Here is a 24,841-nt window from a genome sequence, read left to right as displayed (position 1 = left end):
CAAGCATTATCAAATGCCTGTAACATATCAGAGACTGAGGACTCTTGCAATGTTTTTGATTTTAGAACAAGGCACTCAGTATAATTTTATTCTGACAAAGAAAAACTCCCATAGAAGTGGTTGAAAAAGTGGTTGAACTAATTCTCAAATTTTCATAGAATAATAAAACATGGAGTAAGAATGAACACAGTAAAGGTATGGAGAAGTCTATATCGTTGATCTAAGACAATCAAAAGTTGCCATTCTAAGCAACCCACTTTCCAAGTCTCATCGTATTTTTGCTATTCTTTCCTAAACTGCTTCCCAAACTGTCAATCTTGCTGTCATAGCTTACTCACTGCCCATATAAGGACAGTGAAATATCTGATGGAGATAAGAAGATTCATGCAGGATGCTCTGTTTTGAAACAGTCCTGCTCCATATTTGCACCTAGCTCCTTCAGTGACACGACTCTCAAAACAGTAAGCAACAGGTGTTTAGCTCTTGAATGACAAAATAACACAATCAAGAAAATCAAGAGAAAATCCCCTTACTCCAATAAGACTATGTTCTCTACGGTCTTAAAGTATTCATACTCCTTAGGCAGAATTTTCCCATAGTTGGAGGCCACTGTGAAGTATAATGGTTTTGCACATGGATTTCAGAAGACAGACACGGGCTCACAGGCTGATTCTGCCACCAACTTTCTGCATGTTACCTAGCCACTTTAAGCTTCAATTTCCTCATTTTTACAATGGTACATGCACCTACCACAAAGTGTTGAGAGGAATTAATGGGATAATGAAAAGTGCTTAGCAAAGTATTGGGTATATAACAAACATTTAATATATAAACTATACACCAATTTATCCATCTGATAAATCATACAGCCTATCTTAACTATTCCTCTTTCCTTTAGCTTTCCCTGACTCTTTCAAGATTAGGGAATTTATTTCCTTCCTCCTATGTCTTCCCTGCACTGTGTCACTGCAATAGGATGCTTCTACTAAGAACTCCTGGAGGGCAGGCTGACTAACTCTTGTTTGCACCCCTTGCCCCTGGCACAGTACAGAGCCTGGCACCTATTATTCAAATGGCAACCAGAACATCTCCATGTTGCCCCACAATCTGCATTATTATCATGTAAAACTGCATGACATACCACTAAGAAATCTTCTTAACCGATCCACTTCTGTTTAATTTCTCTGCTCTTTTGCTTATTATTAATTGTATAATAAACAATTACAGTTTATTTTTCTCTTTCTGGATTACTTAGGATAAATTCCATCAGTGGGATTACAGGATTAAAGAGTGTAGCTCGAAGCAACTAGACATCCATCCAGTTTGTTTAATTAACCTTATTATAAGATATGTACTCCAGTACTATTGCAAAAGAGAATTGCTCTTAGTTTTAGTACTTTCAGTTCTATTTTGTTGACCTGAGCCTGCCTCTATCCCACCTACTCTGGGACATTAGCAAGAAACAGAGGAAGTTAGGGCAATCTTCTTTGTTTATAGCCCGATCTCATGACTAGCATGTATCTGTAAAGGCAAACTGCTTACTTGAAGGTGATGGGAAAATTTGGGCAAATGAACTAATAATAAACCAACATAGCATTTACTATGTGCCAGGCATTGTTTTAAATGTTTTACAGATACTAACTCTTATAATTCTCATAACTACCCTACGAGGTAGATACTCTTATTTCCCCTGTTTTACATCTGAGGAAACTGTGAAGTAGCAGCAAAGATTTGAAGAGATCTTTAAAAGCAGAGATCGAATCCAGGCTCCAGAGTTGAGGCTCTTAATCACTATGCTATGTGCCATTCCAAGAAAAAACAAGCAAATAACTCATCACTGTACAAGATGACCTCAGATGTGTCTTTATAGACAGCCAGCTCTCCTCTCTTCCCCAGGGTGAGTATCAGATTAAAATAAACTATGACTCTGCTAACTAACCTCATTATAAGCAAATGGTAATTTCCACAGTCAAAGGCACAAGTACATGATTAGAACACTAGAATATAAATAGACTATTTTACTCAATTGCAAAACTCCACTTCCTGGTTGTTTTTCAACCAAAGATGAGTAGATGCTAAATGATGAATACATTATGGACTGATATTTAAAAATAAAATAAAAGCATCTTTATACTACCCTGCCAGTAACTGCATAGATGTCTTATACTTGTAACTGTTTGGTTGGACGCCTAACTTCTCTTTCTTTCTAGGCTTCCCAAAAAAGCATACCTGGCCAAGCAAGCCAGGGGGAAAAATGTCTATCTAAAGTAAAAACGAATTTAACCTACCATATTAACATTCTGTAATGTGAGTTACCACGTTCTAAGATTGAGTGGATTAAAAATAGAAATGGGGCTTCCCTGGTGGCGCAGTGGTTGAGAGTCCGCCTGCTGATGCAGGGGACACGGGTTCATGCCCCGGTCCGGGAAGATCCCACATGCCGCAGAGCGGCTGGGCCCGTGCGCCATGGCCGCTGAGCCTGCGCATCCGGAGCCTGTGCTCCGCAACGGGAGAGGCCACGACAGTGAGAGGCCCACGTACCGCAAAAAAAAAAAAAAAAAAAAGAAATGAACCAAGAAAAATGACTTAATATATTTAAGCTATATGGGCTTATTATATGAACGCATAAATAATATAACACGGTAGGGAAATACAATTGAGTGAATATCATTGGGACAAATACAAACAGATTGGAGATGAACTGAGATCCAGGTTTCACACCATACATTAATCCATCTGGAATTAACCCCAAAAGTTACATTAAAATGATGAAATAAATAGAAGAGAATTAAACAGCATATTTAGCCACCTAGGGAAGGAAATAGTCTCCATTTCCCCCCAAAGCCTGAAACTTATCAAAGGCAAGATGGATGGCTTAAAATATAAAAAGGAAAACTTTTTGCATAATGAAATTAGCATTAAGGGGAAGGGAATACAGCTAAAGGAGTGACCAGGTAACTAATATAATAATATATTTTGAACAGTCAGCTTTTACTGAAAAACATGTTTTATCCATTCATTCAGCAAGTATTTATTGAGGGCACTACACGCCAGGCACAGCTCTGGGTGCTGGGGACACAGGAGTGAAAAAACAGACTTGCACCTCGAAATCACTGCCTTAATGCAGGTTACATTCTAGTATTTATAAAAGGTCAAAATCCAGAATAATCTACTAAATTGGTTCAGAAGCTTCTCTCAGTTTCTGAATTCAATGTTACCAATCAAGAAATTAAAATTAAATTTTAAGATACAACTATATATACCTTAATAGAAATAGAGATAAAATCCAACCCGAGAAGGAGGGAAATGTAAGACAACCACATATCATCTGAACCTTGACCCAATTTTTAATGTCACTGGCAGGTACTCAGGGGAACAAACTGGTCATATGTAACACTTTACATATGCTTTGTCTCCATAGTATTATTATAGGAAGGAAAATTTTCCAAACAAAAAAAATCATTTAAACCCAATGGTTTACTGGGAACTAAATGCCTAATAGAAGATTAATGGCTAAACTACAGTAGAGCAACACTCCAGTGCAGTGCTGCTTAACGGAAATAAAATACAAGCCACAAATGTAATTTAAATGTTTCTAGTAGCCACATTTAAAAAGTAAAAAGAAACAGGAGAAATTAATTATAATAATATACATTATTTAACCCAATATATACAAAATACTATCTTTTAAACATGTAATCAATAAAAATTATTAATGAGATATTTTATATTCTTTTTCTGGTTCTATGTCTTTGAAGTCTGGTGTGTGTTTTTTATTAGGTTTTTTTAAAATTAATTTACTTTATTTATCTATTTTTGGCTGTGTTGGGTCTTTGTTGCTGTGCACAGGATTTCTCTAGTTGCAGTGAGAGGGGGCTACGCTTCATTGCGGTGTGCGGGCTTCTCATTGCGGTAGCTTCTCTTGATGCGGAGCATGGGCTCTAGGCGCGTGGGCTTCAGTAGTTGTGGCATGCAGGCTCAGTAGTTGTGGCTCGCGGGCTCTAGAGTGCAGGCTCATTAGTTGTGGCGCACGGGCATAGTTGCTCCACAACATGTGGTATCTTCCCAGACCAGGGCTCGAACCCGTGTCCCCTGCATTGGCAGGTGGATTCTTAACCACTGTGCCACGAGGGAAGCCCTGGTGTGTGTTTTATATATACAGAACATCTCAATTCGGACATGCCACATTCCAAATGTCCAATAGCTACATGTGGCTGGTGACTACAGTATTGGATAGCGTAGTCCAGTAGTTTTCAATTGAGGGTGATTTTGCTTGCCCAGGGGACATTTGGCAATGTTTGCAGACATTTTTGGTTGTCACAACTGTGCGTTCAGTGGGTAGAGGCCAGGGATGCTGCTGAACATCCTACCATGCACAGAACAGGCCCCCACAACAAAGAATTATCTGGCCCCCAAATGTCAGTAGTGCTAAGGTAGCCCTAGCTAAACAGCTAACACGGCTAGTACTTGATGTATGATGATCCAGGGGAATGTGTTTTATGAGGCCTATTTGTTTTTTACGTTACAATGCTTTAAATCAATTTTAGAAGTAACTTTTTAAGGCTTCTCCTGCGACGAGATGAGGGCACTCATTTCTCTTTACTTCTCTTACGGGGCACTGCAGACTGAAGGTCTCTCCATGGCCAGATGTTGCGGCCACAGAAGGTGTCCGCAGCAGTTGATTCATTCCAAAGGGAAAAATACTGCTTGATCCAGGAGTTGAGAAAACATTAAACAAGGAAATACTGCTGCCATTTGTATCTTCCTGAGGACTGTGGCTAGGAGACATGAGCATTTTTTTTTCCTACCAAGGTGATGGGGATGGAGCAGGGCAGGGACAGTGGGGAACTAAAAGGGGACAATGAAATTTAGATTCTGCCATGGTTCAAACAAAGGTCAGGGAAACACAGAGTCATTTACCTGCCCATCCCGTGAGGGAAACAAGGAACTTTCGATCCATAAGCAAACAGAGAGGTTTTCACAAGAGCCCTCCATCCTCTGTGCACTAAGACCATCCCCAGGGCTGGGATAATTAGCTCTCACTATCACACCACATGGCTTCCGCTTATCTAGTTTGTCCCATCTCATTTTAACAGGCTGCCAGAGCGGAATGTCTGCTGACAAGGCAACCACGGGCTTCCCCCTGCGTGGAGGCCCCTGGGACAAGATACCAGGGGCCAGCAATCATTCCCCAGGCTAAACAATCCTTTCCCAACAGCAGGACAACAGCAGGGTAGCCTTGCTAAGCCTGGAGGCTGAGGAATCAACCAGAGGCACCTTTCAGCTTCCAAGGGTATTAAAGGCTGCAATATTCCCATCTGGCCCGCCCCACAAGGAAAGCCGCACTTGGGGCACAATCAGAACAGACAGGCCTCAGACTCTACAGCATATTCTTCCTACCCTCTCCTTAATTCACAAATACAGAGTGGGTAGCCTCTTCTCATAAACCCTTCTGGCCCAAGTAAAAGCTTTTCTGCAGGTGTCCCAGCGCCACAGCTGCCTTTACGGCAAACATTTAGAAAGACAAACTTTTAAGAGGAACTGTTACACTGTCAAATACAGTTTTCAAGAGACTCAAAATGTTAACAATTAAATAAGTTAAATTTTCTTTTAAATTAAAAAAGAAATGAAAAAGCTGTTCCTCCCAGGAACAGCTGACTCCAGGCGTCCCCAATTCTCCCTCTCCCCGACAAGTTAACACTACAAAGGACATTTCCCCTCCCAATTCTCAGCACTTCCTTATTCCAATGGGTTATTAACATGATTCTGACCGGCTCTAGCATTTCCCTTAAAAACTTCCAAACAGCGGTCACTTCAGTCAAGGGACGGCGAAATTCTAGAACGTAATCTTCACAGGAAGGAAGCAGAATATAATAGAAAGGGCTCACTATTCATTCAAAGTCAGGGAACCTGCTAACTTCAGCCCTATTGCTCAGCAGCTATGAATTAACTTGTACCCCAGCTCACTAATCTGTAACTAGGCTGTATTACCCTCATGCTGAGGATAAGCTATTACAATTCACAAGTGTAAATATGTAAAACCAATGGATATAACTTACCACCATCACGGTGAAACAGGTATTTTTCCGCAGCTCATAACCTAGCATTGCCCCAGAATCCGGAGAAATTTGAGGGCTTTCAATTGTTTCATAAGCTAAATTCCAAGGAACTTTTCTAAAGTTCCTATTACACTGGGGTGTGAGATTAACTTTGTTATTATAATGATAAGGTTTCAAAGGACTAAACTGAAAATAAATCACAGAAGGGATTGGAGCCCCATTGGTTGAGGGGACAGAAGAGACTTTATTCCATGAGATCTAAGGCAGAGGTTCTCAGTGCTGCTGACACATTAGGATCACCAGGGCAGCTTTTAAACAACATGGATGCCTGAGCCTGACCCCAGAGACTGGTTTAATGGGTCTGGAACATTGGTATTTTTTTTTAACGCTCTTCAAGTGATTTTAATACGCAGCCTGAACTGAGAAGCACTGATGTAGACGGTAGGATGCTGGTCATTTGCATTTGACAAAATCCCTTCAAGATTTTCAGGCTTTAGCTTAAAAAAGCCAAAATATAATTTGTAAATGAAACTCCCGTCAGTGATCAGTAAGTACCGTGTGAGCCCATGTTAAATGCCTAGAATAAGACATTAGTGGGTCCAACATGTGACTCCTGTACCGCAGAGCAGACTGGAGCCGCTGACAATGGTGGGAAGCAAAGGCAAAGGTGAAGATTTGGGCAGTCTGGCTATTTTTCCACTGTGAGGATACAACATTTCAGGAAACTAAGTGACTGCTCAACACCACATCTGCTTTAGTAAACAGAAGTTTTCATCGGATATCTAATAACAGATAAGTTGATTCTTTGAACAGCTAATTCAGAAAAAATCTTAAATAATTAAAACATATGTAACATCTAATTAATTATCTAAATAGGTTAACTCCCTAAAAGGGGGGTAAGGAGGGAAGGAATAGACTTAATAAGCTTAATTCTACGGACAGGTTCAACCATTGCAAAGACTTCCGGAGGCTTTGTTTCCTGTTTCCGGCATTGACCTTTTTATTTTTGATTAAGAGAGAGGGAGGGACAGAATGGTGAAACATTCAAAAAAGCATTAGCAAAAGGCTACCTCAAAGCAAAACCAAAGTTTCACTGAGAAAGTTCTCACTAACCATTTGTAACTTCCAAGTTATAGATCTTAACAAAATAAAGGTTTGGGTATTTAAAACTGCTTAAAAAACAAAAAGCTAGTTCCAATACTTTTCATCCCTTTTGACAGAAAGCTCCTTTAACTCATGCCAACAAGCTATATTTATTTCCCTTAAGCAGCATTTCCTAGGAAAGAAGCAGCAGTCCTGCTGCAGATGGCATAAGAGAGCTCATGATCAAGGCAGCAGGCCAATCTTAGGAGACCCACGTGGTAGACTCAGTCACCACGCAGGAAAGCCACCTGGGCTCTGCACCAATGGCAGCACTGTTGTCATCTCTACCGGAGAGCTCTGGGCTGCTATTGGAGACCAACATCTGGCACCAGGCCAGACACCGTATCATACCGTACTAAGATTTATAAAGCTTTATAGATGCCTTCAGGGAAAAGAAAAAAAAAAAGGCAGGTGTTCTTACGCATCCTATTACTAACTGTCCAGAAAATGTGCTGAGTCACTGAGTAGCATTCAAGAGAAAAATAATGCAGAGACTGCAAATACTAATCTCCTTCACCCTGCTCTCCTTCCTAACAGCAAGGAGACTCACAGGTAATACTTTCGACACTGAAAACACAAGAGCATGGAAAAATTCACATACCCTTAGTCCATAAAGAAAAGCTTTCAGAGTTAAATTCTCTAAAAGTGTAATGTACTAGACAGAACTATTTTATGGTAACAATAGTTGTCTCTAGGTAGAGGGGTTAAGGGTGATTTATTTTTTCTATAATCTTCTACAATTTGCACATTTTCTATAATGAGACCATAATTCTTTCATAGTAATATATCTTAGAATCATATTTCTTGGTAAGAGATTACACCCACATCTTTGTCTCCAGCATGGAACTTCAATTCACCCAAATATTTCCACTCACTAATTATGAACACTCCAACCAGGGCTACAGTGTCAGCCGAACAAGGAACTAAAGGAGACACTAAGTGAAGGTCACTGGACTTTGCAAATACTTGCTTTGTTACTTTGCCTAGAAGCAGAATATTCTAACTTGGTAGAAAGCAAATTCCACCAGTGGTACACTTCTTTTTTTTTTTTTAATTTATTTATTTTTGGCTGCATTGGTTCTTCGTTGCTGCACGCAGGCTTTCTCTAGTTGCGGCGAGCGGGGGCTACTCCTTGTTGCATGTGCAGGCTTCTCATTGCAGTGGCTTCTGTTGTTGCGGCACATGGGCTCTAGGTGCGCGGGCTTCAGTAGTTGTGGCATGTGGGCTCAGTAGTTGTGGCTCGCGGGCCCTAGAGCGCAGGCTCAGCAGTTGTGGTTCACAGGCTTAGTTGCTCCGCAGCATGTGGGATGTTCCCTGACCAGGGCTCAAACCCGTGTCCCCTGCATTGGCAGACGGATTCTTAACCACTGCACCACTAGGGAAGCCCTGCTTATTTTCCATCTTTCCTCCTTTCCTAGATTACACATGCTAGGGAAAAACAAGTCACCTTTGGCTTTAGCCTGAGCACACTGAGAAAACAAACAACCACCACAATAAAAAAACTTATAAAAGCGTCAAATAGTTTGGTCTTGCTTTCGCTTAACTTTTAATTTAAAGCAACTAAAATCCAAACTCCTTGGCCTATTATTCAAGAACACATCATCTGAAACTCACTGACCTATCCTTCTACATATATGACTTCACACTTCATGTTCAAAGCCAACAGCACCTAGTTGGTCCTACCCACAGCTCTTTCTTCTACCAGGCATGTTCTTATTTCTCTGAATTCTAACTGTTCCTCTAAGTCTCCAACCAAATGCTACCTCCTGCTGAAGTCTTCCTTGACCTCAAAAACTGAAGCACTCTCTCCTTCTTGTTAATCTCCATAGCATCTAAATTACAGTAATCTATGTACATGCCTATGAGTTTAAGATACGGAGGGCAGGCAGGCCCAGCACTAATTTATCTTCATGTGCACCAGAACACTTCATTCAGGGCTGTGCGTGCATCTTGGAGAGTGCTCAAATGTTTGCTGAATTAAAAAAGTGAATAAACATCACATCTTAAAACAAACCAAGCCGGGGGCAGGGGGATGAATTGGGAGATTGGGATTGACATATACACACTAATATATATAAAATAGGTAACTAATAAGAACCTGCTGTATAGCACATGGAACTCCACTTCACTGTACAGTAGAAACTAATACAACATTGTAAAACAGCTATACCTCAATTAAAAAAAAAAGCACACACAAACCAACCAGACTTGGTAGAGTTATGTGATCGACATGTGCATATCTGAATGCAGTTATAAGAAAAGGAGCTGTGCTTGGAGAGTCATGCCTCAGACACAGGAACAGTGTTAAGGAGCGGTCTGGACATAAATCTTTGTTAGTTGAAATAATGCCAGCCTAATGCCAACCAAGATAATACTTAGGCTCAAAGAACTAACAGCAACAGAAGGCACCCCTATTAGCACTTCAGGATTAAAGGATGTCTGCAAATCATCAAGTTGTGTGTGGCCATAAGCTTTAACTCAATAGTCCTGAACAAAGGGGAGGTGTGAAAATGCATTATTTTTAACTTAATTAGCTCTAAGCAGATGTGATACAAATATCTGAAACGCAAATGATTAGAGCAATTTTCCCAAAGAGTATTCCAAAAGATTTGGTCACAATATTAAGAAACAGGCAAACTGTGTACTCTGCAACTTTGCTTACAGCTTGAGAGAAAAAAAAATCACCCGCCTGTTTAAAATGAGAATTTAATCCCTGATGCTTTGCTTCTGAATTCTGTTTGACAGTTCCATGTGTCCATGTTAACTGGACCTATTGAAGGCTAATGGTGGTGAATAAAACCTTGTTTTCCAATTAAGAGCCACAGATTATGTATCCTTATCTTTTGCTACTTTGGGAGGTACTGTTTTTTTATTTCTGATGGATAATAGACATGCCTGGCATCTGGGAGGTCCCATCCCAGATTTCGTCTCTAAAAACTAATATGGAAACAATGGTTATGATCAAGAGACACGAAACTGTAATCTCTACCCAATTATCTACTTACATTCCTTTTTTAAAAAATTAATTAATTAATTTTTATTTATTTTATTTTTGGCTGCATTGGGTCTTCATTGCTGTGTGCAGGCTTTCTCTAGTTGCGGTGAGTGTGAGCTACTTTTCATTGTGGTGCGCAGGCTTCTCATTGTGGTGGCTTCTCTTGTTGTGGAGCACAGGCTCTAGGCGCCCGGGCTTCAGTAGTTGTGGCACGCGGGCTCAGTAGTTGTGGCTCACGGGCTCTAGAGGACAGGCTCAGTAGTTGTGGCGCACAGGCTTAGTTGCTCCACGGCATGTGGGATCTTCCCGGACCAGGGCTTGAACCCATGTCCCCTGCATTGGCAGGCGGATTCTTAACTGCTGTGCCACCAGGGAAGTCCCTCTACTTACATTCTTAAAACGGTATGCTTATACAGCCATTCTACTTCCCAAATACTTAAATTACCCATTTGTAAACTATCGCTGAACCAGAAATTTGTCATCTTGCTGATTTCCTCTATTAGCAAACTGTTATATGAGACAAGTTCAAGATATATTTATATCTAAGATTGTGGATTTTGACAGGTAATATGCAAAAAGATTCTAGGTGGTATGTGAACTTTTAAAAACACTTGATATTTACACATTCCTTTTAACGTGTGTAAAAAATAGGTTGCATAAACCTGTAATTCTATTGCTTAGGTCAAGGCTGAGCAAAAAAAGCCAGTACATTAAAGGAATTAAGGACTTTCCTGGTGGTCCAGTGGTTAGGACTTCGCCTTCCAATGCAGGGCGCGCAGGTTCGATCCCTGGCTGGGGAGCTAAGATCCCACATGCCTTGCGGCCAAAAACCCGAAACATAGAACAGAAGCAATATTGTAACAAATTCAATAAAGACTTTAAAATGGCCCACATCAAAAAAAAAAAAAAAATCTAAAAGAAATAGTTTAAGTAAAAAAAAAAAGTTCAGAGGGTACAGGATATGGTAAAAAACAGGAAAACAGTACTCAAATGTAAACGTTTAGGAAACATCAAAGGATAATGAAAATGAAACTCATGTGGACTGCTCAGATTTTATAAAAGGGGTTGGTATCAGCCTCCCGTTTCTTCAGGATGAGGCTGAGCCACACAAAGGAAACTTGCTGTCTGGTGCCTGACTTAATAATTTAGGGGACAAAAGGCACAACAGTGACTCCGTTTCCAGTTCTTCTCCACCCACAGAGGAAAAGTTTGCTGCTTCCACTGCACACCCTAATGTCAGTTCTGCTCTAACCAACTGGACAGGGCCTCTGTCGCCAGAAATTTCACAGGGCCACACACTACCTTCCCAGGTTCCATCTCTTCCTGCTCTACAAGCTACCCATGGGCAAGCTTGCTCACTCCTAAGGCTTCATCTACATGGATGCACTAATGACTCCAGAACTTGTGCCTGCTCTACTCCTTGCCTATGCTCTAATTATCTACTAATCATCTCATGTGGATGCACTTCAAACTCCACATGTTCAAAAGCAAACTCATTCTTACCTCCTCTCCTTCCTTCTCTTCCCATGTGTCCATCAATAGTTTTAAATCCTTACCATGAATCCCAGGCACCCCAATGTTTCCCTCCCCTTCCAGAGATGCCCTCAAATCTCTCCCCTCTCCTCCATCCTCACTATTATTCTTGGACACAGACCCCTGGCCTCTTTCACATGGGCTGGCACAGAAGCCTCCAGATTGCTCCCTGCATTTTGTCTCTCTCTTTCTCTCATACAGGTTTTTCCTACACTGTCTCAAAACTAATCTTCCTAAGATAAAAATCAAGTCTTAAAAATCTCAACTCAACTGCATTAGCCATTAGGTAATGCAACTTAGAACTACAATGAGATATCAGACATACCTATCAGAATGGCTAAAATAAAATTAATAACATCAAGTATTGGCAAGAATGCAGAGAAACTGGATCACTCATACATTGCTGGTGGGAATGTAAAATTATACAGCCACTCTGGAAAAGAGTATTGAAGTTTCTGATAAAACTAAACATGCACTTACCATATGACCCAGCAATTACATTCCTGGCAATTTACCCAGAGAAATGGAAATTTTATTCACACAAAATCCTATACACAAATGGCTCAGAGCAGCTTTTTTTGTAATAGCTACAAACTAGAAATAACCCAAATGTCCTTCAACAGATGAATGGTTAAACAAACTGTGGTCTATCTATAACATGGAAAATTACAATTAAAATGAAAGAACTATTGATACACACAACAAATTAGATGGATCTCAAGGGAATTAGGCTGAGTGAAAAAAATCCAATGTCAAAAGGTTACGTACTATATGATTTCATTTGTACAGCATTCTTAAAATGGCAAAATTACAGAGATGGAGAACAGATAAGTGGTTGCCAAAGACTGGGGGAGAGACTGGGACTTCCCTGGTGGTGTAGTGGCTAAGAATCCACCTGCCAATGCAGGGAACATGGGTTCGAGCCCTGGTCCGGGAAGATCCCACATGCCGTGGAGCAACTAAGCCTGTGCACAACTACTGAGCCTGCGCTCTAGAGCCTGCGAGCCACAACTACTGAAGCCCGCATGCCACAACTACTGAAGCCCGCATGCCTAGAGCCTGTGCTCTGCAACGAGAAGCCACAGCAATGAGAAGCCTGCACACTGCAACAAAGAGTGGCCCCCGCTCGCTGCAACCGGAGAAAGTCCACACGCAGCAACAAAGACCCAACACAGCCAAAAATAAATAAATAAATAAATTTATTTTAAAAAAAAGATTGGGGGAGAGGGCAAGGGAGGTGGCTGTGGCTCTAAAAAGGGAGCATGAGAGATTCTTTTGGTGGAGCTGATTTGTATCTCTACTGGGGTGCTGGTCATACAGATTTACACATGTGGAAAAATTGCATAGACTACCCACACACAAATGAGTGCATGTGAAACTGGTGAAGTCTTAATAAGGTGGCTGAATGGTATCCATGTCAATCAATATCCTGTTGTGATATTATACTATAGCATGCAAGAAGTTACCGCTGGGGGAAGCTAGATAAAGTACGTATGGGGTCTCTCCATATTATTTTTTACAACTGCATGTGGATCTACAATTATCTCAAAATAAAAAAGTTAAAAGAAAAAAATCCTCTCAATAGCTTCCAATAGTTCCCCAACACCCATAGTAAAGGATTCCTTAGCATGGCGTGCAGAGCTTTCTCACATACATCCTATGCTCTAGACAACTAGCTCTAAGACCTAACACTTTTTGAGCACAGGCTATGTGGCAGGCACCATTCTAAGCATTTTATATGTATTAGCTCATTTAATCCTCAAGGGAACTCATGAGTTAGGTTCTACTGTTGATACCATTTTATTCATAAACCACTAAGGCACAGATGACTTAAGCAGCTTGAAAGCATCCCCACCTCATCAGTCTTCAAAGCCCTGCTCCAGTGTTACCTTTGTGACTTTTTCCAGTTTAAGTCCTATACTAACAGTGTCTAGCATTCAAAAGATACCCGATATGTGTTTAATTAACATAAGGTTTGGACAAAGGGACAAAGAAAAGGTACAAAACTGGCCCCTTAAGGATTTGATACTGATTACCTTGAATCTATGTTTCCCCAAAGTTAAGCTCGAATGGGAAAGCACTGTATAATATACAGTAGAAACAGAAAACAACCATCAGTTAGAAAATGTTGATTAATAAGGCCACAGCTTTCAGGTAGCAAAGAGGGACAGGTAATGTCAGGCTAATGAAACTCCAGTGTCAGCTGCAGAGCCATATCTTTCTCCAATTTTCATGGAACAAATAGATGAACACAAACCTCAACTTCCTACCCAGCAACCCCCGTTCTTCCTTATCAGTTACTTCTGCAATTCAAGAAAACGTATAATTTTTTCCCCTGAATAAAGATATTTCTTCCAGTTTAAAATGTACATTCATTATTTCCCTTGGAGGAAATTAGGTTATTAACTAAAGGCTCCTTTACACTCATGGGTTTACTTGAAAATTTTACTGATTATCCTCCAACAATCTAGAATTGTTCCAAGTACACGCTGAAGTCTGAATGAAAATCTCCAAAGGAGTCACCTTTTAAAGGCAGACAACAGAGGCAGAGGGAGAAAACAATTTTAAATACATGAATGAAGTTTAATGGTTCATATTCCCTCTGCTCCCTGCCCAGGCCTTCCCCTATCCCACATGGCATAAACTGTCTTCTCTCAAGCAAAGCCTTTTTAGAGGAGAACCCAAGGGGAAAAATAGGTGAGAAGCTGAGAGCTAACCTCTCCTCTTTCATAAATAACCATAAATTCTTAACAGTGACCTAAAGTCAATAAAGAAAAAGAAATTTATTTTAAATTAGGCATCTTGTGAAGAGAGAAAGTGTGGTCTAGCACCGCAGCAGGTAAGAAGAGGGACTCAAGCAAGGCAGTACTGACCTGTTGAGTTCTCTTGTACTTGGAGTCCTCGCGGTCTCGGTGCTGCCCTGAATTGCTGGTTCTCTCCCGCACATTTCTATAACCAGGGCTGGGGATGATATACTCCTTTCTTATGTCAATGTCCTTCATCTTCTCTGAGTGGAGGTGCCAGGGCTCACAGACTCTTGGTTCCACTTGAGAATTTCTGAAATTAAAAATTCATCAAGGACAGGTATTTCCTAAATTGTGCTTCATCATAAGTGAAAGTGCTCTAAAATAGGGGAAAAAAGGACAAAAGCATTAAAGTTTTCTGTCATTATATCTATAAAAATAAATTTTCAAAAATCTTTCAATTACCCTTTAATTTTTTCAAGAAAAAAATTCAGTGTGATAGAATCAAGAAGAATTCTCTCCTCCCACCTCTAGGGGGGAAAAAAAAGATTAAAAAAATAAACACAGTGACAGAGACACCCGCCTTCTTCACCTTCAACTATGTTCAATCACAATGTATAGAGCATTTATATACGTCTTAAAAAAAAAAAAGACTTTCTGGAAACAATTTAAGTTTGTTCCAAGCATTACAAATTCCACAATTCTAAAACAGATAAATTTTACTAAATGCAAACTTATAAAACACTTATTCTACCAATGATATATCTCATCTCTGTATTTTTATAATTAAGTAATGGGTTAACTGATGCTTTTAAAGCTCTGTGAAGTTACATAGCTAAAACACAAAATAGTACTACACTTTACCTTTAAAAACAAATTCCCCTTGGGTTACTGAAAGTGTTCTAAAATTAGATAGAAGTGATGATTGCACAATTCTGTTAATATACTAACCAAACACCACGTTGTATACTTTAAGGGGTGAATTTCATGATACAAAAATATCTCAACAAAGCTGTTATTAAAAAACAATAACAAAAACAAATTCCCTACCCTGCCCTACTAAGTCTTACCTCGTATCTACCTGAAACTCTGTTCTAAACCCCTGCTAGCCTGGTTATCTCTAATCAATATCTGATATCAATTCTGGTTACTTCTGAAAAAACAAAACACATGCATACGTCTCTAAAACATTTCCCCCACTCTAACATGGTTCAAAGCTTCCCAGGTACAAGTTGGGAAAACAATTTTCATACCAGCCTCACTAGAAATTAAAGAAGTGTAGCTGTGTTGCCTTTTGAATTCCATAAATTCCTAGCTATCACTGAGACTTAAAAGTACAACAGTACGGACATAATTCTGATAGCTACAATTCATTTTTTAAGGTATCAGAAAAAAAGGAGAACACGTACAAATCCTCTAAATAAAAAGGACCAAATCTCCTCCAGAGACGTATTTCCAGCACAAAGAAAGCTTTACTTCTTGCCTTTCAGGGGTCTGGCTCAAGTACCCTGAGTTGATTACTGCTAAGTTACTTATCTTCAAAGAAAAATGTCACCTTGTCCAATGACAAACTGCACCATAAAGAGCACCGGCTTACAACCAAGAACGCAGCACTCATGTCACTGAGACCTCAGCAAGCCTAAACTATAAACAGACCTGGCATCTGCCAGTGTCCCCAATGTCGGGATGCCGCTGCAGATCAGAATAATCCTTCTTACAGGGATCACTGAAGTCCAACCTTCCCCTCCAAAGGTTCCCCAGACTAGCTGATTATCTGGAAAGCAGAAAAGATTAGTCCTATTTTGAAAGAAGGCAAGTGGAGGGGAGGCAGTTTGAAAGGGGAGAGGCCAAAGTATTGTAACTCACTCACAATACCAAATGCCATGTCAGGAAGAACACAAAGATCATCTCAATTGTCTAAGAATTCATGTAACCTCAGTTTCTTTCAATCACTTTATTCCAAGTTATTCTATGTTGGAAGGGTGTGGGGAGCAATTTCCCATTCCCTCTAACACTCCTGCTTCTTTAATTTCCTGGGGAAAGAGGCACAGCTATGAAAGTAGGCAAGCCTTGTGCAGGGACAAAGCTAGTATCTCCTGGCCTTGAACAGAAGGAGGATTCCAGCTTCTGTGGATCAGGGATATAAGACAGGGCAGCCCACATGGAGGCCAGCCAAGAGCTAGGAAGTCCAATGGGTCTGGGAAACAAGGGCCAAATCTGAAGAAAACAGTTAAGGAAAGATCACTAGCTAGACTTTTTAGGGATACCTTTTGTATTTCTCTCTTTTCTTCTTTCTGTTCTCCCTTAAAGTTGTTTAAAAGTCTTTTTTAAAATGCTAACTTGCTCCAACTATTAAGAGAGGGAAAAGGAAAGGTATTTTTATTTTTGAGTCAGAGCTGAACGATGGCACTAGCAGAATATTCGAAGTGGGAGAACCCAGAGAGGTGCTCAGCGCAGAGGCCACTTGGTCAGCTCCCTTTTTTTTTTTTTTTAACCAAAACTCTCTTTCCAGTGATAAAAGTGTAGACGTTCTCCTGCACGATGATGCAGTTGAAACTGCATGGGGGGAGGGGGCTGCACAGGATTACAAGGACTGTAAGTAGCCAGACTGGTGTTTCCAAATTGCCTTCATTACAACATTCCTTAGGTTTCCAACACCTCAGGAATCTGGTTCCAAGCCCTGCAGCTACACAAAAAGACCTGAAGCTACAAGGATATGTATTTACCACACCCTTGATATCCACTTGCTGTGCCCCAGCCTTCTGCACATTTCACTTACTCACGCTGGAGACCCCAGAATGACCTATTCATCTTCTTCAAAACCTCCTGAAACTTTGCCAGTCTTTCCTGTGCCCATCTGCCTCCTGCCTCCCCACGTCCGTGCAGAAACCAAACGACCCCTATGTTTTAAATACAAAGCACCATGCAGCTCTGTGCGGCGGAAGAGGACAGGGCACTAATGACAGTCAAGAAATCTAGATTCCATTCCGGACTCTGCCAAGTGTTTGCTGTGCGTGCTTCTGTCACGAACCTCCCTCTACCCATTCGCCAAAACGAGAGGTTGGCTTCTGAGGTCGCTGGCAGCTCAGTCTCCTCTGTGGGGATTGAGCGGGGGTGCCCCAAGCCGCCTCCCTACAACCTTGAGGATGGGGGCTTCTCTCAGGCCAGCTTCGCCTGGGATGCCGGGGCCCTAGGGCGTTCCCGCGGCCAGTTCGGGCCCGCAGAGGCGATAGCTACCCACACCCACGGGCCGCGGGCGCAGCACCCCCTGGTGGCGTTAGCCGGGAATGTGGCCGGCAACCCCAACCACTCATCCCACCCTACCTGCCTTCCGACGCCAGGACCTCACCACCTCACCACCAGCCCTCAGGGGTCAAGTCCCGAGGAGGAGGCGGCGGCGGGAGACTAGAGGGAAGCCTGGCCCCGTTTCTCAGGTCTCCGGCTTCCCCCGACCTGCTTGCATCCTCGATCGCAGTCCCCCACCTCCGGACGAAACACACGGGAGATAGTCCCCGCGACAACCCGAGGGAGAAGGAAGGAGTACGGCGATCGCCGCTACCTACCAGTGCCCCAGCTCCAAAACGACCGCGTCGGCCACTCTATCACGCTCCCGAGCATCAGCCCCGGAGCAAAACAAGCCTTTATAGCGGCATTGGCCGCCAGACTGCGCAGGCGTGCTGCACAAAGAATTCCCAAGACTGAAGGGAATTGTAGTCCCCCTTCCAGGAGCCCGAGGCTCGATTCGCGGCAAAGAACTATATTTCCCAGAAGCACCGTAGAAGCCCTGGAGGAGGTGCAAGTCGCTCCTCCCTTCCACCGCGCTGCAGGCTCTGCACCATCCTTCCCAGAGGTTCTGCGATCCTGTCTGGAATCTTCTCTGAGGCCCTGTGTTCCAGTGGGTGGCCGGGAGGGTTGACAGTAGCCCTCTGTGGGCGGGCAGCACAGTCAGTGTTTGTAGGCAGGGCGGTCACGGCGGTGCTTGGCCGTTTATGCACCGGAAAGCACTGTGAAGGTCATCATAGCCTCTATGTCCTCTCAACCAGCCAGCCCCAAATCTTATGTGTGGCCCTTCACGTTTTACTACTGCTTGCTCACGACTCTGCGCTATCACCTTTCTCCTTTTAATCCCACTGCCCATCACATAATGTTATAATGCCTGGTTTCTAGCAAATAAAGGCCAGGATCACAGTTTTTAGAGTGGCAAGAGCCTTAGAAATGGCATGCCAATTCATCCCTTTCTTTTTATAAAAGAAACTGAGGTTTCCAAAGGGACTGATCACTTTATTTCTCTTGGTGTTTCATCTGTATCTTCAACATGATCATAACATAAATAACTACTGTGTTGAGTGCCTACCTGTTCTGTATCTGGTGCTTTACACGCTTATTTTTTAAAGTCTCCATATCAACCCTATGTATAGGTATTATGATTATCCATTCCAAAGATTTAAAAAAAAAAAGTAAGGAAAGTGACTTCTACCTTTATACAACTAGCTAGTACAAAACACAAATGGAGGGAATTCCCTGGCGGTCCAGTAGTTAAGTCTCTGCGCTTTCACAGCCGAGAGCGCAGGTTCAATACCTGGTCAGGGAACTGAGAACAGAGATTCCACAAGCCCCATGGCACAGCCAAAAAAAAAAGCATACCAATGTACCATAAAGCTGAAGTAATTAATACAGTGTTCTTACACAAGGATGGATTACTATACCAATGCAATAAAGAGCCTAGAAACAGACTCATTCATACATGTAAACTTGATCTGTAACAGAGAAAACATTAGAAATCAGTAGAGGAAGAAAGAAGATTCTATGAATAGCTCTGGAACCACTGGTTATACATATTTTTTAAAACTCAGGAATTACTACTTCATACCACACAGAAAAATCAATTTCACGTAGATTAAAGGCCTAACTGTGAAAGGGAAAACTTTCAAACATTTAGAAGAAAATGTGAAATATCTATGTGAACTTAGGAGTAGAAAAGAACTTCTTAAACAAGATACAGAAACAAATTAATAAAGGAAAGTTTGATAAATTTGTACTATATTAAAATTTAAACTTCTATATAAGATGCCATTGAGTACAAAGATAAAGCACAAATTATAACTGACAAAGTTTTTAATACAGAATATACAGATAATTTCTACAACTCAATAAGAAATGGTAAATAACTTAATAGGAAAATTGGCAAATGACGTGAACAGACAGTTCACAAAAAAGAAAACTCAAGCAGCCACTCAAAGATGAAAAGACACCCAGGGAGATTAGCTCAAGATGGTGAAGTAGAAGGACGTGAGCTCACCCTTTCTTACGTAAACACCAGAATCACAACCAACTGCTGAACAGCCATAGACAAAAAAAAGCTGGAACCTACCAAAAAAGATACTCTACATCCAAAGGCAAAGAAGAAGCCACAGCAAGGTGGTAGGAGGGGCGAAATCGCAATAAAATCAAATCCCATACCCGTCAGGTGGGTGACCCACAAACTGAAAAACAATTATACCACAGAAGTTCTCCCACTGGAGTGAAAGTTCTGAGCCCCACGTCAGGCTTCTCAGCCTGGGGGTCTGGCGACGGGAGGAGGAGCCCCCAGAGAATTTAGCTTTGAAGGCCAGCGTGTTTTTTTTTTTAATAAATTTATATTTTTATTTTATTTATTTTTGGCTGCGTCGGGTCTTCCTTGCTGCGCTCAGGTTTTCTCTAGTTGTGGCGAGCAGGGGCTACTCTTCGTTGTGGTGCGCAGGCTTCTCACTGCGGTGGCTTCTCTTGTTGCGGAACGTGGGCTCTAGGCACGCGGGCTTCAGTAGTTGCGACTCGCGGGCTCTAGAGCTCAGGCTTAGTAGTCGTGGCGCACAGGCTTAGTTGCTCCCCGGCACGTGGGATCTTCCCGGACCAGGGCTCGAACCCGTGTTCCCTGCGTTGGCGGGCGGATTCTTAACCACTGCACTACCAGGGAAGCCCCACATGTGTGTTTAAAAATGTAGAGCCAGGTGCTTCCCTGGTGGCGCAGTGGTTGAGAGTCTCCTGCCGATGCAGGGGACGCGGGTTCGTGCCCCGGTCTGGGAAGATCCCACATGCCACGGAGCGGCTAGGCCCGTGAGCCATGGCCGCTGAGCCTGTGCGTCCGGAGCCTGTGCTCCGCAACGGAAGAGGCCACAACAGTGAGAGGCCCGCATACAGCAAAAAAAAAAAAAAGAAAAGAAAAAAAAAATGTAAAGCCAGGCTTGGGCATGATCAACAACAAATCTGAGGTGTAATTACTTCTGGTGTTGGAAGGAGGAGAATAAGATCAGAGAAGGATATACAAAGGGCTTCAACTGTTTCTGTAATATTTTCTTTCTTTAAGAAACGACTTTGGGCTTCCCTGGTGTGCAGTGGTTAAGAATCCGCCCGCCAACGCAGGGGACACGGGTTCGAGCCCTGGTCCAGGAAGATCCCACATGCCGGGGAGCAACTAAGCCTGTGTGCCACGACTACTGAGCCTGCGCTCTAGAGCCCACGAGCCACAACTACTGAAGCCCGCGTGCCTAGAGCCCACGTTCCGCAACAAGAGAAGCCACCGCAGTGAGAAGCCTGCACACCACAACGAAGAGTAGCCCCTGCTCGCCACAACTAGAGAAAACCTGAGCGCAGCAAGGAAGACCCGACGCAGCCAAAAATAAATAAAATAAATAAATTTTTTTAAAAAACAGATACACACTACAATATATAAAATAAACAACAAGGACCTACTATATAGCACAGGCACCTATATTCAATATCTTGTAATAACCTATAATGGAAAAGAATCTGAAAAGGAACGCATATATATATTATATATATTATATGCATATATATATAATATATATATATATAGCTGAATCACTTTGCTGTACACCAGAAACTAACACAACATTGTAAATCAACTATACATCAATTTGTAAAAATGACTTATAAATGTTAAAATTTTAAAAAGCTTGGCAGTGGGTACACAGGTGCTTCTAAAATCATTTGCTGTACTTTTGGGTAGCCTTTAAGGATTTCATAATAAAAAAGTTTTAGTATCATAGAAACAAACCATTTCTCCTCTCAGTGGGGATATGTTCAATTTAACAGAAAAATCTTGAGGATTTATATAGATATAGATATAGGTATAGATATATAGATATATATCTACTGAGAATTCCTTAAGCACCTCTGGCCATCTGGTGGGATAAGAAAAACCTTTTTCAGTACACCTCAAGTCACCTTTCCAAGGCATACTGGTACTTCCAACCATGCTTCAAACATTGTAGTACCCAAAAGCTGCATATCTGATACCTTCATATAAAATAAAAATCTACAAAAATCTCCCTGAATACTTCAAAAATAGGTTTTTAAAAAATGAATGAGCACTATACAACCCTGGTTCAACATCTCAATACACTATGGTACTACCTCAGCCTGTCCAAGAATAGCCTGGGCCAAAGACTTAACTTATTTACGTGGTATTAATTGCAAAGCATCCCCTCCTTGAAGTGTATTTATGTTGTGAAGTGTTTTGGGGCAGAGGCTGATATTCTCCAACCTTCAGGCAAGGGGCTAGAGAATCTATGTTGCAATGCAGAATTGTTAAATATATTTATGTTGTGTAAGGTACTCAATATATTCATTTATTCAATATTTGATAGAGATACAATGGAGCTAAAACAGACAAGTTTCCTGCCCTCGTGGGGTTTAGAGTCCTGGATAAACATTAATTCAAATTTAAACTATAATTGATATGTACAAGAAAAGAAAGGTTAGTTTTACATCTGAAGAGTAGTAGGAGCTAGCGAGGTGAAGATGGTGGAAGTGAGCAGAGGAGAGAGCTCTCCAAGCAGAGGGAACAACAAAGGCCGGGTGGTGGGAGAAGGAAGGGAAGGTCTCCAAAGGTAGATCATGTTATAGGTCTTTAGAGTAAGAGCAAAAACCAACCATTGCAAGGTTTTAAAAGGTGAATGGGTTAAGCGTTGAGAAATCAAATTTACATTTTGAAAACTTCCCTGAGGCTGGCAGACTGGAGAAAGAATTAAAGACAGCTAGAATGGAAGAGAAGAGTCAAGCTAGGAGTGACTGTCATCATCCAGGATGGTGGCTTGGACTAGAACTGTGGTGGAAAAGATGGAGAGAAGTAGGCGGACTCATGAGAAATTTAAGAGGTCAAATGGACAAACGTTGATGGATTAGATACTGTGGGATGAGAAAGAGAGGTGTCATGGGTAACAGCTTGGTTTCTGGTTGCAGAACTGGATGGACGGTGGTCCCATTCATTGATATAAGAAATGCTCTACTCCAGCAGCCCGCCGACACCCTCCTCTACCCAGCTTGTCAGGAGCTAATGTCAAGTGTGATCACCGCACATCTGCTGTGGCACTCCTGAATTCTTCTGCCAGTTATAAAAACAAAACTTCACTTTTGCAGATCAATTTTGCAATGAAAGTCATTTTCATGGAATAAGACTTTTTTAAAAATTAGTTAATAAATGGAATCTTTTATTTAACATCATGGTAACAATATAGTGCAACAGAATAATGCACCTCTTTAATGGTCTCAGGCAAATTAAGAAAGAAGAGAAGGGGATTTAAGATGTAAACAATGCTGAATAAAAGCCAAATAATATCATAGCATGTTATAGAGACAAAGGTTTCACAGAATTTTTAATAGAGAACTGCATGGGAGAAGCTGAGTGTTCACAGAGTACACAGCGGTATAGGCATGTTATGATAAGTCATATCACATATTCACCTTATGAAGAAAAGAATTACACACTCCCCACCTTTGCAGTAATAACCTCCTAAGTTCATTAGCAGTAGCAGTAGTAGTTGGAATGAAATGAAGAATTACTTTTTAAAAAATGTTTACGAGCTATTATATTTTGATGCACTATCAAATTGGCTCAACAAAATAGCCAACAAAATAACAGATAGGTGTTCCAAAAAACTAGCTCTGTATTATAAAGAGGGAAAAAAATGACATCAATTATCTAATTTTAATAAAACAATATTATGCACTACATTAAATTAGTGTTGTGTTGATTCTGTAGTCTTGTATGTAATAATTTGTAAATTTATTTTAATTTTATAGTGGTATGAGAACTATAAAGGATATAAGGACTTTATACATGGTTTTATGAATATACATATTTAAGTAATATTATAATATAAATAATTTAGGTCAACATCAGGGGTTTAGGATAATTGTTTCCCTTAAAAGAGGTCTGAGACTTATTCAAGTTTGGGAAACACTGGGCTATGAAATTAAACCAAACTTTAGCTTGGTATACAAGACCTGTGATCTGGACCCACGTTATACCACAGCTTCATTTCCTGTCACTCTCCTACTCAAATATGAGGTCCTGATAACACTGTAATTTCCATGTTTTTACTCTAGCTGTTCCCTCCACCCAGAACAATCATCTAAATCTACTCAGCTCAAATAACAAGCATCACAATTAATAGACAGGCCTTGGAATTTTACTCCTCCCAAAATGACAATTAAGGATTACTTAAGCAAACAAAAGAATGCAGTATGTCTAACATCTCTAATGGTAAAATGTGCATGAGGGATTTTCCCACATTGTGAAGTATCGACTGGGTACCTGTCAGGTCACAGACAAGAGGCAACAGGGTCCCACTAAGCCGGAGAAGACAGAACCAATAGTCCAGCCAAGATGGAGGCTTCTCACTAAACAGGCCTAGACAAATTGGAAGAGTGGTCGCTCCCAGTCATCCCCCAAAGCTTCTCAGGTGTGTTGCTTTATAAACATGGGATTTTGATCAGAAGAAGAGATAAACAACTTTGGTCTACACTGGTGATAACCTTTCTGGCATGAATATCAGTCCAGGAAAACTTAAAACTGATGCAGGCTGTGTGTATTTTTCACTCAAAATAATTCACTTATTGAATTCCATGAGGAAAAACTATATACTGTTAAAACACAAATTATATACGTTATCGATTGCAAGACCACCAATGAGAAAAATCAACATTGCCCGTCTACTAAAATGTTACTGTCTGAGCATATTTGAGAGGTAACAATACCAGAGAATGTTTTTAAATTCTCATCTTAAAATTAGATCTAGGTGGATAACATATGGCCAGCAGCTGGTAAGCCATTGATCTAAAGGAAAAGAAAGAAAAAAAAGCTTCCTCCTTGAGGCAGTCTAAGTTTATATTGCTCAGGGATTCAGAAACAGCTTGAAATTGGTATCTATTTACCTTTTATTTGTTTGTGGGTTCTTACAGTTCTAATCAAAATTCAGATTTAAAATACTTATCTAAAGAAAAAGCCCTTATCTTGTTTATTTTTTAAATTTCTTTTTTTAAAATTTATTTATTTACTTATTATTTTTGGCTGCGTTGGGTCTTCG

At 41.0% G+C, this 24,841-nt stretch overlaps 1 protein-coding gene across 6 annotated transcripts in view; it reads right to left on the bottom strand.

The window, feature by feature from the left end:
- The window catches only part of ABCC5 (ATP binding cassette subfamily C member 5), a 194,906-nt gene that overhangs the window by 70,521 nt on the left and 99,544 nt on the right, over positions 1 to 24,841 (bottom strand). For 4 of the 6 annotated variants that reach the window (XM_030862253.2, XM_070045473.1, XM_070045474.1 and 1 more), the window contains exons 1-2: positions 18,038 to 18,166; positions 14,604 to 14,787 (exon numbers count right to left, since the gene is read on the bottom strand). In XM_030862253.2, the coding sequence (XP_030718113.1) occupies positions 14,604 to 14,732 (129 nt within the window). In that variant the 5' untranslated portion in view covers positions 14,733 to 14,787; positions 18,038 to 18,166. Of the gene's footprint in view, positions 1 to 14,603; positions 14,788 to 16,130; positions 16,231 to 18,037; positions 18,167 to 24,841 lie in introns of those variants that run through there. The other 2 variants (XM_030862263.2, XM_060298352.1) reach the window with 2 other exon arrangements.

The sequence above is a fragment of the Globicephala melas genome, chromosome 4, assembly GCF_963455315.2.
Source record: "Globicephala melas chromosome 4, mGloMel1.2, whole genome shotgun sequence".
NCBI lineage: Eukaryota > Metazoa > Chordata > Mammalia > Artiodactyla > Delphinidae > Globicephala > Globicephala melas.
The sequence above is the reverse complement of the archived record's forward strand: the minus strand, read 5'-3'. Positions and strand labels throughout refer to the sequence as shown.